Below are 18,274 nucleotides of genomic sequence, written 5' to 3' on the forward strand. Positions count from 1 at the left end.
TCTCTCTTAAAACAGATCTCTCTCTCTCTAAACTTCATCTCTCACTCTCTATCCAATATCCAAACTCTTGTAGAAAGGAAAAAACCCTTTTTGTACATCTAGATTCTATAGCTTCCCCCGATGATCACCCAAATCACAGTCCCAATAGATATGAAGGACCCCTATTTTGCTTTCACAGCCCAAGAGCAAAGCTCAAAGGCATGGCATGGTGCTTCTCCTCATTTCTCAAAAATGGGACAGATTAAGCCCCTCTTACACGAGCAAACCCACATGCCCAAGGTCCAAGCTCAAATCAACTAAGAGGTGGGTTGAAATCATCTTTCCACAACAATTTGGTTATTTGAGAGAGAGAGACGGTTGGAGAGAGAGATGGTGTTTTGGGTATTTGAGAGAGAGAGAGAGGTGTTTTAAGAGAATCGAGGAAGTTGACAGGGAATTTTGTTGAGAGGGTATCATTTTATTAGTTTTTTGAGTAAAAAATACCTGGTCAAAGGAGTCTGTGGGTTGGAGGATAGAAAAGATAAAAATTCTATGTTACAAGTTATATTATGAATTTTTGGGTCGAATGAAAAATGGATGTCAAAAAAATAGGAGGTGCGGAGATATTTTACCAATATATAACAATGGCTAAATACTATATATATCTCTTGTAGATGATTTTATATAATAATACAATAATAAATAAAGTCAAGATTCTATGCGCCCTTGGGAGTCAGCTTTCCATTTAGTCCCTCGAGTACAACAAAATCTAAGCGTATGATTAGGATCCCAAATTTAGGGGACATAACCTCTTCATCCTGGAAACTAACTTTGAAAAAATACCAAAAAGCAGACCGCTCTCTATTTGTGCTTCGAAAATATAATGACTCAAGATTGAACAAAGATTGTATAGGTTTTGGAGGATGATATTTAAGTGCCGAAGAACTGAAAATCCTTTTGTTTTTTAAAGATAATCATCTAGTGATTATTGGGTGGATACCAAATTTTTTTTTATCAAAACAACCCTATGAAGTAGCTCTATGCCCCAGGGAGCAAGTGTATAATATGCTAGTCACGGGACCATAATGCACTTGCTCATAAATAAAAGGATACTTATCACAAATATCACATTTTTCTAGAAATTCCAAAAAATACCAAATTTTTTCTAGAGGACCGGTTTTGGTGAGTCAGTAACTCGTCAAAATATATGCGCCATCTTACGCATTAGACTTCCATCTTAGAGATGGACGTCCAAATAAAAGGTACCTCCACTGGAGCCTAATATCAATGTTTTAAAAACCGGTGATTTTCGATCTAGTTTGGATGGGATTCAGTTAGGACCGAACTAGTTTAGGGATGGCATGGGTTCTGGCTTGTTCCCTCTTCAAAACCTAAAAACAAAAATCCCCCTTATATATGTATATGGATAAAGTCTACCCTGAACAAACCTTAAAAAATCACTAGAAGATGATGTTTGAATGCTAAAAAATCTTCAAATTGATCATCTCAACCTCAAGATGTATGGACATGAAACAAAAAAATTTCAAATCTTGAAAATAGTGCACCTTATAATGCATTTTTGGACAGTTAATTTTCAAGATTTTCAAGTGTTCATAGATTGATTCAATCCACACTATTTTTTAAACTTTTAAATTTTATAATTAGAGATGAAAATAAATATATACATTCACATACATATATTAAACTTATCTAATGTTTTCTGAGGCCCCCCTCTAAATCTTAATGCCATAAGCCCTATTTTTATTTTATTTTATTTATTCATAATATTTTTTGAGTCATTGAATTGGACAGATCTAAACTTGATCTAGATCACGAAACCAATGATCCGACACAAATTTGTGAGTTGAACCATCCTCCCCACCAATCCGGGTTGTAAAATATTGGTTAAAATGGATGGCGGAAAAAAAGAATATAAAAATAAACAGTTGTACCCTTTTTTTATAAAAAAAAAAAAAAAAACATCTAGATTCATTATCATTATCATAGTTTAGATTAACAAACTCCAAAATTTAGGATTTAAAACCCATCGTTAAGATGATTTTGAAAGGGGGCAAAAAATCAACAAGTGAGTTGGCCGATTCACCAAGTACTTTCTAAAACTACATCCATAACTATTTTCTCTCACTTAGATTTTTATTCTTTTTAAAAATTATCTTTCATGCATCATTGTTCGAATAGAATCATGATACACCATTTGCCCTCTCTCTCTCTCACTTCTCAGAAGCCACGGTAGTGCTTTGAGCACCATGGCATGGCAAGTGCAGTGATGCTCAATGCACCATGTTTGTGCTTTGAGTACCGAAAATGCTTCTCCATTGTTTGTTGTGTTGTATGGAAGGTAGTTGAGGTGCATGTTTCACTGATATATGAAACATTTTTGTAAATATATAAGTTACAAAAATCATTTAGGGTTCATTTAGATTCTAAGGTCAACAAAACCATTTTTTGGATCATGGTTATGCAAACCCTGGTTATGCCGGACATAGTTATTGAGAAATGATTGTTTGGATAGCTTGTAGATACTACCCCGGTTATGCAAATCCCTCGTTTGGATCATCTATTTGTGTGACTTGGGTTTACAGTTTTACACTATTTAAAACACATTTGGTAAGTACGAAACATTTTCGTGCAAAATACTTTAATGTGAAATTACTTTACACATATTTGGTATGCAACAATACATATAAAAAGTTTTCCCATTATAAATTTTTTTATCCAAATTTAGAGAGAGAACTATACTAAATTTTTGAGAGACTAACTAAAATTTTTTAGAGAGAGAAACTATCACAAATATTTTGAGATAGTTTCTCTCTCTAAAAATTTGAAATTTCATATAGTTGAAAATTTCTTTTTAAAAATTTTGAGATAGTTTCTCTCTCTAATTTTTTTTTAGGTAATCTCTTTCTCTAAGACTAGATATAGTTTCACTCTCTAAAGTTTTAAGATGCTTTGTCTCTCAAACTTGAAATTTGATATAATACCTCTCTCTAAAACTTTGGAGGTAGTTCTTTCTCTTAAAAGTTTTAGGTCGTTTTCTCTATAAATTTTTATGTAGTTTTTTTCTCTAAAATTTAAACTTTGAGATAGTTTGTATCTCTAAAATTTGTAAGATAGTTACTTTAAAAAATGTAGGTAGTTTTTCTCACTAAAATTTGATATAGTTTTTCTCTAAAAATTTAGGTATTTTGTGTCTCTAAAATTTTAAGACACTTTCTCTCTAGAACTTGAAATTTAAGATAGTTTCTCTATCTAAAAATTTTGAGATAGTTTCTCTCTTTAAAATTTTGTAGATAATCTTTTTCTCTCTCTCTCTCTAAAATTTTAAGATACTTTCTCTTTCTAAAACTTGAAATTTTGAAATAGTTTCTCTTACTAAAAAATTTCAAATATGTATCTCTCTAATAAATTTTAGGTAATTCTCTCTCTAAAATTTGATATAAAACTAAGAAAGATACAAAAAATATCTACTAAAATATGAAAAACATATAAAGAATAATTAAAACAAAAACACATTCAAATGAAGTTGAGAATTAATGAAGAAAATGGATTTTAAAGGTGCCTAAGGGTATTTTTAAATTTTTTTGAAAACGATGGACAAATATAAAAGGGAGTATTAGTAACCAAAACAATTTCTAATCTTTTTCATAATATAAAAAATATTAAAAAATATATTACAAATCAAATTTTTTATTTTTAGGATTTTTTATATATTTTTTTGAAATTATTTTCTTTTAAATATCGGTCGATCACCGAAAAACCGGGTGATTACTGGTTAGATCGTCCAGTTCTTCCAACATGGTCATTCACTCTTAGGTAGCTATGCATTTTGCAACTCTTGTACTCTTAAATTGGAATCACATGTTGAACATGATAAGACTTTGGAATAACATGTTCCTATTATGATTTTTTGTGTTATAAAAGCTTTTCTTTACATAACATTTGATTAATAAACTTGTAGGTTTGGCTCTATATGAAAGACGGTACAATAAACTAGTAGGTTTGGCTCTATATGAAATATGGTACAATAAACTAGTAGGTTTGGCTAATATGGTGGGGCATTGGAGGAGACTAAAGAGGTAAATTAGAAATTATGTAATATTGTAATATTTTTCAAATAATTACTTAATAATGGTGGTGGATGAATATTATAGATAATGTTATTTGCATGTTTATCATAAGAATATTATAATGCAAAAAAACCATCAATGTCAAAGTAGGATGTTATGAGTTACTAGTAAAACAATAGTATTAGCTGCATAACTAATACAGATCTTTTGTGTATTTTCTTCATAAATATAAAATAGTAGAATTTTTAATTTTTAAAATGAATAATTTTTCAGTTACATATGCCATATACTATCTTCAAAGTTGAACTGAAGTTAGAACAAAACCACATAGAACCTTTGCTTGAATTTAATCAAGAATCAGATTGAGTTTTAAAATAGGACAAATAGTGAGATCATTTTTTTTAAAGAGTAATGATCCTATTCCATATCCATGTGTGTAGGACCCTAAAAGATCACCATTAAATTTGACATAGATATCTAAAAAATCAAATCTCACACCCATGCGATAACTTTTTTAGAAATCTGTACGAAATTTAATGGTGATTCTTTGAGGTCCTATATACATGGGTGCGGAAGAGTCTCATAGGATCATTACTCTTTTTTAAAACAGGGCAAAACTATCTTTAAAAAAAAAGATTACCAGTCCGCTACTGGGAATTAGTTGGATTGTGTTGACGCGGATAGAGTGGTGTGTTTTCTCGAGTGAAACATTAGTCATTGGATTAGATTAATCCAACGCCAAAATTTTAATTTAAACATTGTCGAGTTCAAAATTTTGTTATAAATACTAGGAACCCGCCACCAAGTTCCCTAGGTTTCTCGTGCAAAGCACATCCAATATACCATCTTCAAAGTTCTTTTTGGGTAAGTCGGCCTGGGAGAAGGCTCCTACCGGATAGAAAAACGATAACACATTATTATACAACCCTATAATAGGGCAGTTGCGCAAAAGAAAAGATAGAAAAGGGATAATACCTTAGAGATAGAAAAGGGATAACACCTTATTATACAACCCTAGGGCAGTTGCTCGAAGAGATAGAAAATGGATAACACGTTGTTATACAACCCTATAATAGGTTACACCAAATCATGTACTAAAAGAAGAGAGAGAAAGTCAGGCGGATGACTACACCAAATAATGGCTCCTGTATAAACCGGTCAAGTAGTAGAAGAGAGAGAAAGTCAGGCGAACGACTACGCCAAATAGGGGCTCCTTATAAACCGATCATATCTTTGTGATGGCATTAGCTACCATATTCACCTCACAAAAAACATGAGTAATAAACCACTTGTGAGGCGATAACCTTACACGACCATTGTAACCTATCGTTTGTAATCTCCAAAGCGTACGACGTTGATTTTTAATGGGATTCATTAGTAGAGATCAGTCACTCTCTATCTGTATCGGGAAGCAACCCTTTTGAGTAGCTAAAATGATGCCTTCTTCTAGAGTCTGGAATTCTGCAAAATTATTGAGCACAAAACCAAAGTGTTTAGCAAAAGCGGCCACAAATCCACTATTGCAGTTTGTTATGACCCACCACCACCTGTCAAACCAAGGTTGTGCAAGGACGCACTATCAGATGGCGTCACTTAATCTGTAGATTGCCAATAATCACCTTTTCTGATAAATAAAAGGCCCATTTTTTTGCCATCTTCGAAGTTGAAAAGTTACAAGAGTATAACCATGGAGAACCGTTAATTGAATTTAATCAAGCAGACATTGAATTTAATCGACGGTCTTCTTGATTTTTAAAATGGCACCAACGATGGGATTTTATTTTTAAAACGACACGCTTCCATAAAAAAAAGAAAAAAAAAGATAAAAGATTACCACATGGCAACTAGGGATTTGCTGGATTGGGTCGATTCGTATAGAGTGGTTTGTTTTCTTATGTGAAATAATAGGCATTGGATTAACTGAATCGAACAACTATAATTTAATTTAAAGAAAAAGTTTATATAAAGTTGCAACCTTAAAATGTAAAATTAAAGACATCATAAAAGGTTGTGTGGATGTTGGAAAATCTTCTAATTGATCATCTCGACATCCAGATGTATGAATATGAAAAGAAAAACCAATTTGGAGTCCATAAAATAGTATATCTCGCAATACATTATCTGGACCGTCTATTTTCAAGTGTTTATAGATCTACTTGATTTGAATCATTTTTAGATTTTAAAATTTTATAATTAATGATGAAAATATACTCTCAAGCCATCCTAAAAAAATTTTGTATCAAAATTACATTTATGATAAAATTTAAAGGTAAGCATTAATTGGATTGTTTGAGGTTGCAACCTTATGCAACTACACCCATAATTTAAAGGAAAAAGTTTATGTAAGGATGCAACCTTATAATGTAGAACTACGGATGCACATAAAAAATCTATCGAAAAAAATAGTTTTAATGTCGAAAACCCTGTCAGATTCAAAATTTTGTTATAAAATATTTGAGTTTTTTTCTTCTAGTTTCCCCTTTTTCTCTCTATGGGTGAAAAAGAGCACCGAGAATGAGCACGTAATAAATGAGTATTTATTGTCCCTTTTCAGGTAGTTTTCTACTTTTTCATATAAGATGGGGATGAAATTTGGCCGGTCTTGAAGGAAAGTACACTTGATTTGATATTGAGTTGTTAATTTGAACAATTAGTTGTGGTTTTGTTATTGTGGATTTTTTTGTTGCAAGTTGACGGAACAATATGTTTTGGACCAAATTCAAGAGAACATGATCTTACTACTGAAAGTACTAACAGCACCACCTCTACTTCTTTGCTCTTATTATTGTTGGAAAAATTGGGTAATCTAATTGGTTACAGTCCAAATTCAATAGCACATGGTCTTGTTTTTATTATTGTTGGAAAAACTGGGTAATCTAATTGGCTACCGTTCATATTCAATAGCGTCTTGCTGGTGAAAGTACAAACAGCTCCTCTCCTACTTTTTTGTTCTTACTATTGTTGGAAAACTGGACAATCTAATTGGTAACGCATTTGGTTACTGTTTTGGCCAGTTTCGATGACTAGTTGTATTTAAAAAAAAGATTCATATATAAAATCACAAAAATAATGGATTTGGTTTGTATTGTATTTTTTAATATTTTTTTATCATTATGCCAAAGAATGAAAATACCCTTAGGTATCTTTAAAATTCATTTTTTTTTTATTAATTCTCAACTTCATTTGAATGTGCTTATTTAATAATTCTTTCATTATACTTTTTATATTTTTTCTATCTTTTTTTTTTATCTTTTTTTAGTTTTTTTAAACGACTGCCCAAGACTTACCCAATTAAAACGGTTGAATCGGCCTGTTACGGTGGTTAAAGGCTTCCGGGCCCATGTATGGTTAACAATTCGGTTCAATTTTTCAACACTAGTTCTTACAACAAATTGGTATGCTATACACCGATAGCTCTCCTCTCTACAAACTTTCTCTGCCCCTCTCTCTGATTCATCTGTCTCTTCTTCCCCTCCCCTATTCTAGGTAGCCCCGAAAAAAAGAAAAAAGAAAAAGAAAAAAAAAAAAAGAGCAAGAAAGAGAAAAAATGATAAGAATATGTTGGTATGGATTTTCTATCTCTTCCCCTTCTATTTTATCTCAAATTTGGCTTGATCTCTCCTCTCTCTCGCTCAATATTAGAAAAACCGGTTAATCTAACATGTAACTGCCAAGCTAGATTAGAAACGACATCTTGCCGGCTCTAGTTTCAGACGGTTTTGGTGATCGATCGGTATTTTAAAAAAAAAAAATCAAAAAAATATATATAAAATTCCAAAAGTAAAAAATTTGGTTTTTAATACATTTGACCTTTTAACAAGAAAATGTTTATATAAGGCCTCAACCTTATACTACATAGGTAAGGTAGACCTAAAAAACCCACTAGTGAAGGTTGTTCTTATGCCGAAAAACCCTCAAATCGATCATCTCGACCTCGAGATTCATAGACATGAAAAACAAGGGGATTTCTAGTCTTAAAATAGTTAATCTTCTAACACATTATCTGGACCGTCCATTTTTCAAGATTTTCAAGTGTTTATAGATCTGCTTGATTGTCACCATTTCTAGAACTTTAAATTTCACAACTGGGGGACGATAATAGATTTGCATATTATTGCAAGGCTTTGAGGCACCGAAATTGCATTTTTGACATAGTTTTAAAGCGCTTCTTACTTCAATAGTATAAGGTTGACACCTTATACAAACCTCACCCTTTTTAATTTTACATTGTGGTAAATATTAAAAATTATTTTGGTCATTAATACTCACTTTTATATTTTCCCATTAATACTCACTTTAAATATTTTCCTATCTTTTTCAAAAAAATTAAAAATAACCATAGGGCACAAATTGATTATTTAAAATCCCTTTTTTTCATTAATTTTCAACCATTTTAATGTGTTTTGTTCTAATCATTATTTAATGGGGTGCGGTTTCTATAAGGTTGCAACCTTAAACAATCCAATTAAGGTGCACCTCCAAAATTTATCATAACATATAATTTTTTTATAAAATTTTTTTAGGATTATCTTAAAATCTATTTTCATATTTAATTAGAAAATTTTAAACCCCAAAATAGTTAAAATCAAGGAGATCTATAAACATACGAAAATCTTGAAAATGGACAGCCTAGATAATGTGTTGCAAGATGCACTATTTTTGAGACTCAAAAAGTTTTTTTTTTTTTTTTATATTCATACATCTCGATGTCGAGATGATCAAATATAGGGTTTTTCAACATTAAAACAACGATAGATTTTTGAGGTAAATCTATAATTCTACATTTTAAGGCTGCAACCTTATATAAACTTTTCCTTTATTTATATGTTTTTCATATTTTAGTATATTTTTTTTATATCTTTTTTAATTTTTTCAACAATTTTTTGACCGCTCGGGATTTGCCCAGTTAGAACAGTTGAATCATCTAATTTACTAGGCCGGTTAAACCCCTTTCGGCCCCTTGTCCAATTAACTATTCCGGTTCGATTTTGTGAACACTGGTAGATGATGATGATCCTATAGACCACACTAAACATTTTGTTTCACACTAAAAACCAAGTGGGGAAATTTTTTAAATTAAAACCAATATAAATCGGACAGCTCAGATTATCATACATGTTTCGACGGCTGATGGGTATGCACATTGTTCCATTTCTAATCTTTACTTTATAAGTCATATTAACTTGAAATTTAAGGGGTAGTGGTGTAGTGCGCCTTACATAGATGCACCAAAAATAATATAAGAAAAATTCACTTAAAAAATTGATCAAAATTGATGCAAGAGCAGCATTCATATTTTAATTTTTATTTAATTTCAAAGATGTTGACAAAATTATATTTACCATAATTGGTTAGTAGTAATGACTTAAGGAATTAAATTAGTTTTCTTTTTGTTATAAGGGTAGAGTAGTGAGGCCTTCATAGTCCTCTTTTCATGAAAAAATGGCGAGCGCTCCAACAATATAAGGTGCTCAACAACCCCTAAAATGATGGCGCAAAGTTACTATTTGGGTACTGCCTGAGAGGTAGAGGTGGGTAAAATGATAGGTGAGAGATGGGATAGATCATAGGAATACTTCGTATGTGATCTATGTGACTCCACTTTATAGTCTTTCAATCTAAATGGATGGCTGAGATCTCTCTTGTCATATGATGCCATCAAAATATTGTTTAATTTTTTAAAAATATTTTATATTAAAATTTAGGTTTTTTTTTCTTCTTATTAAGGCACACCTAGAAAAAAATTAAAAAATATTTATGATGAAAATAAATAATAAGAAAATCCCCTAAAACTTTTAGGGCATTCTGGTAATTTTCTATACCTGGAATATTTTCTATTTTTACTTTATCATGTATGTTTTGTTAGATGATGCATATGCCAAAATTTCCTTGCAAACTAATTTATAGTATAAAATAAAAATAAAATGGATTAAGATCTAATGCTAAAATATCAAAATCTGATAGTCAAGAGCCAGCTCTACCCAAATCAGGTCTTTGAGAGCAGGGTTATATATATATATATATATATGAGTAATGATTTTATGAACCGTGCCACACATAATGACATAGGACCCCAACATATCACCGTTGGATCGAATCAAAATCTTAAAATAAGTTTTAAATGTCACTAGCAATAAGGGATCGCTCCCTCCCTTCAATGGTACTCTCTCTCTACATACTCTTCCCCTTATTCGTACGCTCCACGTAGGATTTATTTTTGTCCCTCTACCCCTACCATTCGTACTCTCTCTTCCACAAGGAGAAAACCGCCCCCCTCTCTCTCCCTTCCTCCTCCCCCCTCTCGCCCCCAAATTTCACTGCAATAAAGAGAGAGCTCAGACTTTGGACTTTAAGAAAAATGAAAGAGGCCATATTTCATGGCAACAAAGAGAGAGACTTCAGACTTCGGCTACAAATCATGCAAAATCTCAACAACTCTCTTCTCTAAATTGTCATTGTTTGGATTCAAATCACAAGAGTCTTCATATGCATATATTGGGAAGCTTATACAATTCTTAACCCAATATTCGATTTTTTGTTTTAATCGAAACCCTTTTGCGGAGTAGAGGGAGAAAGCAATTGCCCACCTTCTCTGTAACGCCCTTCTCACATAGATTTTTGCTGAATAAAAGATATGGGTACATCCAGTGCTTCACAATTCAAGCTTAGACCTTATTTCCCATCATCCATATTGTAGAGGGAAAAAGCCTTATTAGAATTAATCTCTAAAACCTTCAAATAATCCTTGGTAAACCCAAATACCACCTCATACCTTCGATTATTTGTAAAAGAAGCCTTTTCTTGGGTATTCCTAATTCATAGTTGGGTTTTGTTGGGTATTCCTAATTCACATATCTTTTTTGAAATGCAGGAGATTGGGATGCAAAAATCTGGTTCTTTTATGATAGAGTCTTCCACATCGAATATTGCTTTGAGGTCACAGATTTTATCCAATACAGGAAGAGAGTTTAAATACCGGTTTTTTTTTTTCATTTCATTTTGACCTCAACATAGGATAACCTCTGCGTATAACAATGGTGGGGTTGCTTTGTGAGAGGTTCAATGAGAGAGAAAAGTGAGGATTTGCAGGTCAAGAACGAAGTGTTTTGATTCTCCTCATTAGACATCAGGGCTTTTTCGCATATCTAGTTTTAGAGAGATTACTTTTAGAAAGAGAAGAGATGGTGGGAATTTTAAGAAAGAGAGATGCGTTAATCTTTGACTTTCTTAACAGGTTAGCTGGTAGCCCCTCAATCTAACCTTGAGATTTGAAATTTGATCTAAAGACTTAAATTAGGGGGTCCTTTGTCACGCCTCTTACAAGGTCATTTCCCATCAAATAAACCGTCAACTTCATAAAACTCCCATGGACCCATTCCACGTTAAAAGAAAAAGGCATTTAACCTGCTCTCCTATCTTTTCCATTATCCAACTTACAATTCTAATTTATTTTGTTAAATGACTCCGACATCTTGGAATTTGAGATGCTACGTTTAACCTACTCATGCAATTTGATAGAGAGAGAGAAAGGAATGGTCCATAGGTGATGAACAGAGATAGGCGGAGCTTTTCTAGGTTTTGGATGGAGGGATTCTAAGAAAAAGGAGGATAAATAGTACCATTTGAATTATGAAAAAGATGACGAGGGGCTTAAAAAGTCAGTGTCTTTTAACATCGAGGGCATGGGCTTTTCAAGGATGAAAGGGTTAATTTGGGGTTAAAGTTATAGAAAGTCTAAAAGCTAAATATATGTCTTTCTCCCTAAAATGAAATGATCTGAATCAGTCCCCATGCTGAGTTCAAATCTAAGTCATCTATTTGAATGGGCAATATATCCTAGGGACTATAAGCTTTGTGGGTGTTTCAAATTCAAAGAAACCAGTAAAAAACAATCTCCTCAAATATAGATCGGCTTTGAGCTGAAACAATGCTTCAAGGATGGAAAGAAATGATCTAAATCGATTCCCAATTTTCAAATTCAAATCGAAGCGATCCATTTGAATGGGAAATAGATTCAAGAGGTTTAAAACTTTGTGGGTGTTCATAGAAACAACTCAAAAAGAATATCCCCAAAGAGAGATGGGCTTAGAACTCCGATAATGTCTCAAAGATAAAAGAGAAAATGCTTTAAATCCATAGGATTGTACATTATGAGATCATGCCATTGGATGTGAAATCCAAATGGATTGAAGTATCTCACAACACTCAAGCTATTTTCTTTTGAACTTTGTGGCCAATCAATGACATATCCTTAACCACTCAATTTCACATCCAAAAGTCAATAATAATTGTGACTTTATATAAAAAATAAATAGTCTCATTATATACATTTCCTAAATCAATTCCCAATGCCAAATTCCAATCTAAGTCTGTCCATTTGAATGGGCAATAAGTATTTCAAAAATTTTAGGCTTTATAAGTATTTCAAAATAACTTTAAACATAATCCTGCTCTCTCTCTCTCTCACACACATACACACTCGGAGACACAAGTACACACACCCATGATACATTGACTGGGGAACAATTCTTTCTGTCGACTCATCGACTAGGGACAACTCTCTCTTTCTTTCTCTCTCTGAGCGAAGAGCTCAAAACAAAAAGAAAAAAAGAAGAAGTAATGAACAAGGAAAAACTAAAAACATAAAGGTACATCTGCTATATGGAGGTCTGGCCACGTGCATGATGATCACTAGATACCTCAAAGAATACCACATAGAACCCTCAAAATTCCTCAACTCTGATAGCTTCCTTTAGAGTCTCATAAGCATCTTTGGGCCTCATCTTCTTCACACCAGCATTGAAGCAAACCTTGTCAGATTTGTAGCTCTCCATTGTTACTGACGTCACTCTGACCCAAACAAGAACTTTTGTTTTCATACCTTCGATCCCCGAAAGCTTGCCTCTTGATAGGGCTGCCTTGACCCTATTGGAGTATCTTAGAACCGATGAATCCTTGAAGCTGGCCTCACAAATGGATGGCAAGTATACGATGAGTTTGCCTCTAGTTTCATCAAATTCGTAGCATGTGATGTTCTTTGGGAAGAGGCCTGGGGGTAGGCCATATTCTCGGAGGAGATCAGGCAGGAGTTTCTGTGTCTTACCTGGTGTGACAGAGGAAAGATCAACGAATACATGAACAAGCAAGAAAAAATGACTCGAACAGGGAATGTTGGATTCTATGACAGAAGTCTATCTCGCCATGTGAGACTTCGATACAATATTTCATAACAAAAAACAAATAGCCGGAAGTTGAAATAAATTATGCTCTTAATAGCTAACAAGAGAGATGCATCTGAGACTCCAGCTTAAGGAAAACCAATACATGCCAGTCAAGTTACAATCAATTTCCTCTTCTTTTTACTTTTACATGCATGTACACATCCACATGATATTCATGATATCTAGTACTCATTTTTGTCTTTAGATCGCCAGAGACTGCCCAGCATAAATAGCTCCAGATTCATGCCGATCATAAGCAAAGATTGAATTAGAAAAGTTATTTCAAGTCCCCAAGTATGTGCACGAACATGGAGACCACCACACATATAATGCAAAGGAAACAAAACAATCAACAATTAAGCACTCTTGCTCTGAATAAAACAGGGATAGGAAGAGAGAGAGAGAGAGAGAGAGAGAGAGAGAGAGAGAGAGAGAGAGAGAGAGAGAGAGAATCTTGGAAACCTGCTCGTTAAAGTGTAACAGACCTACATCCCCATTTTACTCCAAGCAATCAATATGGTTGAAGGTTCTTCTTTCCTAACCTACTTGTCAATGCCTTTGTTAGCCTCCTAGGGCTTATCGCACCACAAATACATTTACATGAAAAAAAGCAGAAATGCTTTTGTGAAATCTCAAATACTTTTGAACATTATAACACACAGCCAGAGTTGATTATAGATTTTCTTAAGCATATTACCCCGCCAATGTCAGTGATCATATGCAATTTCACACATATAAGTGGATCTATCAAAATCAAAATAAATGACAAAAGAAATCCATAAAACAACATCGAATGTATATGCAACAAAAGAGAAACACATAATTAAATTATCAAATGGGCTCTAATTTGTCAACTGCACAAAGTTCCACTAGTTTAGAAAGCCAATAGATTAAACAGAACCTAGTTCAAGACCAAGGAATCTAGTCATTCAAAACTAACCAATATACATGATCAACTCACTAGATTTTAAATATCAAGATCCCTTTTACTAAGGTGAGGAATACAAAACCATATGCTAAACATTGGAGATGCACCAGCAAGGTATTAAGTTTTACTTTTATATATTCTACTAAAAATATGCATAGATGCACTAAGGTTGGGGAGTATCTATGTACCTTTTAGCTTGTTGAAGATCCATTTTGCTTTTTCTTCAACAGTATTTGAGAGAGACTGCCAAAGTGGCAATAATAAGATCAAATGTCAGCTCAAAAACAACAGGGTTTATTTCACTATAATGGTAGGCAAAGGTTTCGATTCATAGTAAGAGAACAAGAAACAGATTCATTCACAAATCTAATTTTCAAATTCACATATAGTGATAGACAATCACCCCCTTCTATGGAGGGTAAATTTCAATCTCTGCTTTCCCACCAAAAACAAAAGGTGCAGAATTCCAACAACATACAACGAGAGAGAGAGAGAGAGAGAACAAGAGTAGGCTACCAAATGACTCCCCATCATTCTCTCTCTCTTTGGGCTTTTATTAAAGTTGACTTTATTGCATATAATGTGTAGTTCCTCTCTCTCTCTCTCTCGCTCTCTATCCCAGAATGCAAGCAGAAAATTAGACATATGACACATGAAATAAAGGAGAAATCCCAGAATGCAAGTAGAAAATAAGACATATGTAAAATAAAACGAAACTACGACACCCATGACATAATTACGCTTCACATGGAAACATATGGTAACATCATTATATTAATTAGGTTGAGTTTGGAACCCCTAATGCCACCCCTCAAATTCAACTAGTTTGAGGGCTTCAAACGTCCCAACAACCAGTAATGGTGGAAAGAATTTACAGAATGCCTTGATCTGTAAAAAATCACTTAAATTCTTCAACCAGGTGCCAAGGTTACAAAGAATCTCTCTATTTTCTTCATAATAACCAGTGATTTTGTTCTGAAAAACAAAGAAAATATGCATGCGTATATTCATTCATACATGCAAAATTGCATACATAGGCATAAATTTACATACATATATACATTGACACCTACAAAGCACATAATTGCCTTGCAGCACAGTTCCTATCTGCTTACTGGCAGTACATAGGGCTTAAATAAACAATGGGATATTGCAAGTGGCAGAGTAGCCTTGCTGCCACGATCCTCCGAGATTCAGCCCCATTTTGTGCAGATTTGTAAAAGAATTTACATAAAAAAATGACACAAAAAACAGACATATCCATGACAAGATCCACCCAGATTCGTTTCATGCAGACTTGTAAAAGAATTTATCATAATAATAATTCCCTCAAAACTAGTTCGGTGTGCTCTATTCAAGCTTAGACTGTAAGAAAAATAATGCAAAATGTTCCAATGATTCAACACATAGGATTGCTATAGAAAACTATTATGGCCTTAACAAAATGATCTGTAAAACCCTAAAAGAGGACATCACTGATCCATATACGAAAGTCTTCATTTTCTTTCTTGTGATTGTATATTGAAACTCGAATCTTATCCGAGACTCATCGCATCAGTTGACAATATATGAAAAATCAGGTAACTATAAAATAGGAACAGAAGCACTCTTGTTGCAGATAATCAATGCAGCTTCTTCGAAGCAAATGGCGACAATTGCAGGGACAACTTAGGTTCCAATAGACAATAGAGCAGATCTGGTACAAAATTAGGGTTCAAAATTGACAATGCAGGTGAACTAATGAGATAAAACCCAGGGAAAGGGGTTTAGAAAGAAAGTAAAGAGCTGCAAAGAGAATAAGAAAGAGAAGGGAAAAAGCAGTGAAAGCTAAAAACATGGAAAAAGAGCAAGAAAAGAGAAAGGAAAGAGGATGGTTTCAACAGCAGGGGAAAAGCATTTGCACTTACAGTGATGTCTTCTCCAATGGAGGAGAACTCCTCTTTAGCTTTTCTGGAGATCCACATGCTGCTAACTCTCGTTAACGCCTTCTCCATTGCTCTCTTTCTCCTGCAACGCTCCCTCTGTTGCAGAAGAAAGAGAGAGAAAGATGAGAGAAAACAGAGAGAGAAAGATATAGAGAAACACAGTAATTCTTGTGAAGAGGAAAAGAGTGGGACAGATGAGAGAAAAAACGTGCAGAAGAAGACAGACAGAGAAGAGAGAAAATGTGCAGAAGAAGACAGACAGATGAGAGAGAAAGACAGGAGAGAAGAGGTGAGAGAGGGAGAGCAGTAAAACAGTGATGCCTTTTATAGTGTCTAAACGAATCAGTGTCCGAAGTGTCTTATTTTTTTACGAGAGAGGAATGGTACAAAGTACAAAGCGGTTATGACACGCCTATGGACACTAATTCACTCAGCAAATAAATGGACACTCCTCCAAAGATGAAAATTATCAAAACATAAGTAGAGTAGGGATGCAGTGCTAATCATGGGTGGCAATTGCAACCGGTGGACCCGAGACCCACGTAGACCCCACCCCTGGTCTGGGTATAGGGTAGGGGTTGGACCCTATGGGTCGGGTTCGCGTTCAATAGCCTTGCGTCCGGAACTCATTCCATGTAGTTCTTACGAGTTTGGGTTTGAGTCTAGGTTCGTCTCCAATTATTCTCTCTTTTTTTAGTCGGGTTTAGGCCTGGTTCTGTGTTTGGACCTCTTAATCAACTCGGGTCTGGGCCGCGGTTTGGGGACTTTAGACTTAGTTGGGTTTGGGCCTATGTCTAGGTCCCACAATTATTTTTAGGTTTGGATCTAGGTCAAGCTAGACGCGACCCGACCAATTGCCCCCCTACTAATATAGAAAAAAATAGCAAAAGTAAATCCTAAATTCAATTGCTACTATTGAAACTATAAAAAAAAATAAAATAACTTTAATGAGCCCATGCATAAATGATTCCCCTCTTAAAAAATTATTTTTAAGATGGATTTTTTAACCCAAGTTTAATAGCATATAATCTCCAACATAGAGATCATGCATATGAAAATATAGATAGATTTTAAAAATTAAAAATAGTAATTTTATATAAAAAAATTTGGATCATTGGTTTTTAGATCACCCATTTCCATAGATATTTTAATACCTAGGGAGACTCAAACGTAAAAATGCATCCCCGGAACAATTTTCCAAAAAAAAAAAAAAAAAAGTCTAGTAAGAAGTTAACACTTGTTCGCTTTTGTGAGGACAGGGGAAATACTTTAACTTGAGCTGAATTAGGGAGTGAATAAAATTCAAAAAATAGGTATAAATATATTAATGTATACGGTATATTTTCCAAAACCCAAATATCATAGAGATAGTTTTACAAATCAGTATTTTATACGCATTTGCCAAATTTTAAACATATTAGGGGTCTGGCTTCATTTTTAAGGATAAAAAAAATTAATTGGTATGTGCATTTAACTTTTGTATAAGATATATTTTCCAAATTCGGATATCACAGTGAAAGTTCTACAAAATTTGTAGTATTGTAAAGGTATTTTACCAAATTTGAAATACATAATGGGCATTTTAGAATGGAAAAGCTCTCTATGTTTCTCCTACAAGGAGTTCTATCCTCCCTTATCATCCAGCCGTCTATTTTTTATCAAGAGAACTACTCACCGTTTGATCTTAGATCTGACGTCTCAAAGTATTTTATTTTTAATTTTTTTAATATAATTTTTCTGAATATGAAATTTGGTACTTGCCATCTTCTCATTGGGGTGCACCTATAAAAAATACTAACAATAATTTTTCGAAAAAAATAATAACCAAAATACCCTTTGAAGCTTTCAGGGGTATTTTGATCATTTTTTATTGAAATAATATTTTTTATATATTTTTCGTTAGTACGAATTTAATAGAGAAAAGGACGTTCAAATTTTAGTGTCAAAATAGTTTATAGAAAAAATTAAAAATAAAATAGTGTAGAGATGTGATATTGTGATTGGGGCAATCTTAGCCCTCCGTTAAAAAATGGACGGTTGGATAAGGCCGAAATGTATACAAGGAAAGAGGTATTTTTCATGTGTACAAGACAAGCGAATATAAAATGGTGGAGTACGTTATTTCTTTGTATA

General features: G+C 33.5%; 1 protein-coding gene across 1 annotated transcript; it reads right to left on the minus strand.

Moving 5' to 3' along the window:
• Nucleotides 1–12,462: 12,462 nt before the first annotated feature.
• Nucleotides 12,463–16,245, minus strand: LOC18434734 (DUF538 family protein (Protein of unknown function, DUF538)). Its single transcript, XM_006844797.4, has 3 exons — nucleotides 16,124–16,245; nucleotides 14,405–14,459; nucleotides 12,463–13,170 (listed from the first exon to the last, which is right to left on the minus strand). Exons 1-3 carry the CDS (start codon nucleotides 16,208–16,210, stop codon nucleotides 12,791–12,793), a joined length of 522 nt encoding a protein of 173 aa, XP_006844860.1. The 5' UTR covers nucleotides 16,211–16,245; the 3' UTR covers nucleotides 12,463–12,790.
• Nucleotides 16,246–18,274: the final 2,029 nt, after the last annotated feature.

The sequence above is a fragment of the Amborella trichopoda genome, chromosome 10 (assembly GCF_054954075.1).
Source record: "Amborella trichopoda isolate Santa Cruz 75 chromosome 10, AtrichopodaSantaCruz75HAP2 v2.0, whole genome shotgun sequence".
In the NCBI taxonomy this organism is placed as follows: Eukaryota; Viridiplantae; Streptophyta; class Magnoliopsida; order Amborellales; family Amborellaceae; genus Amborella; species Amborella trichopoda.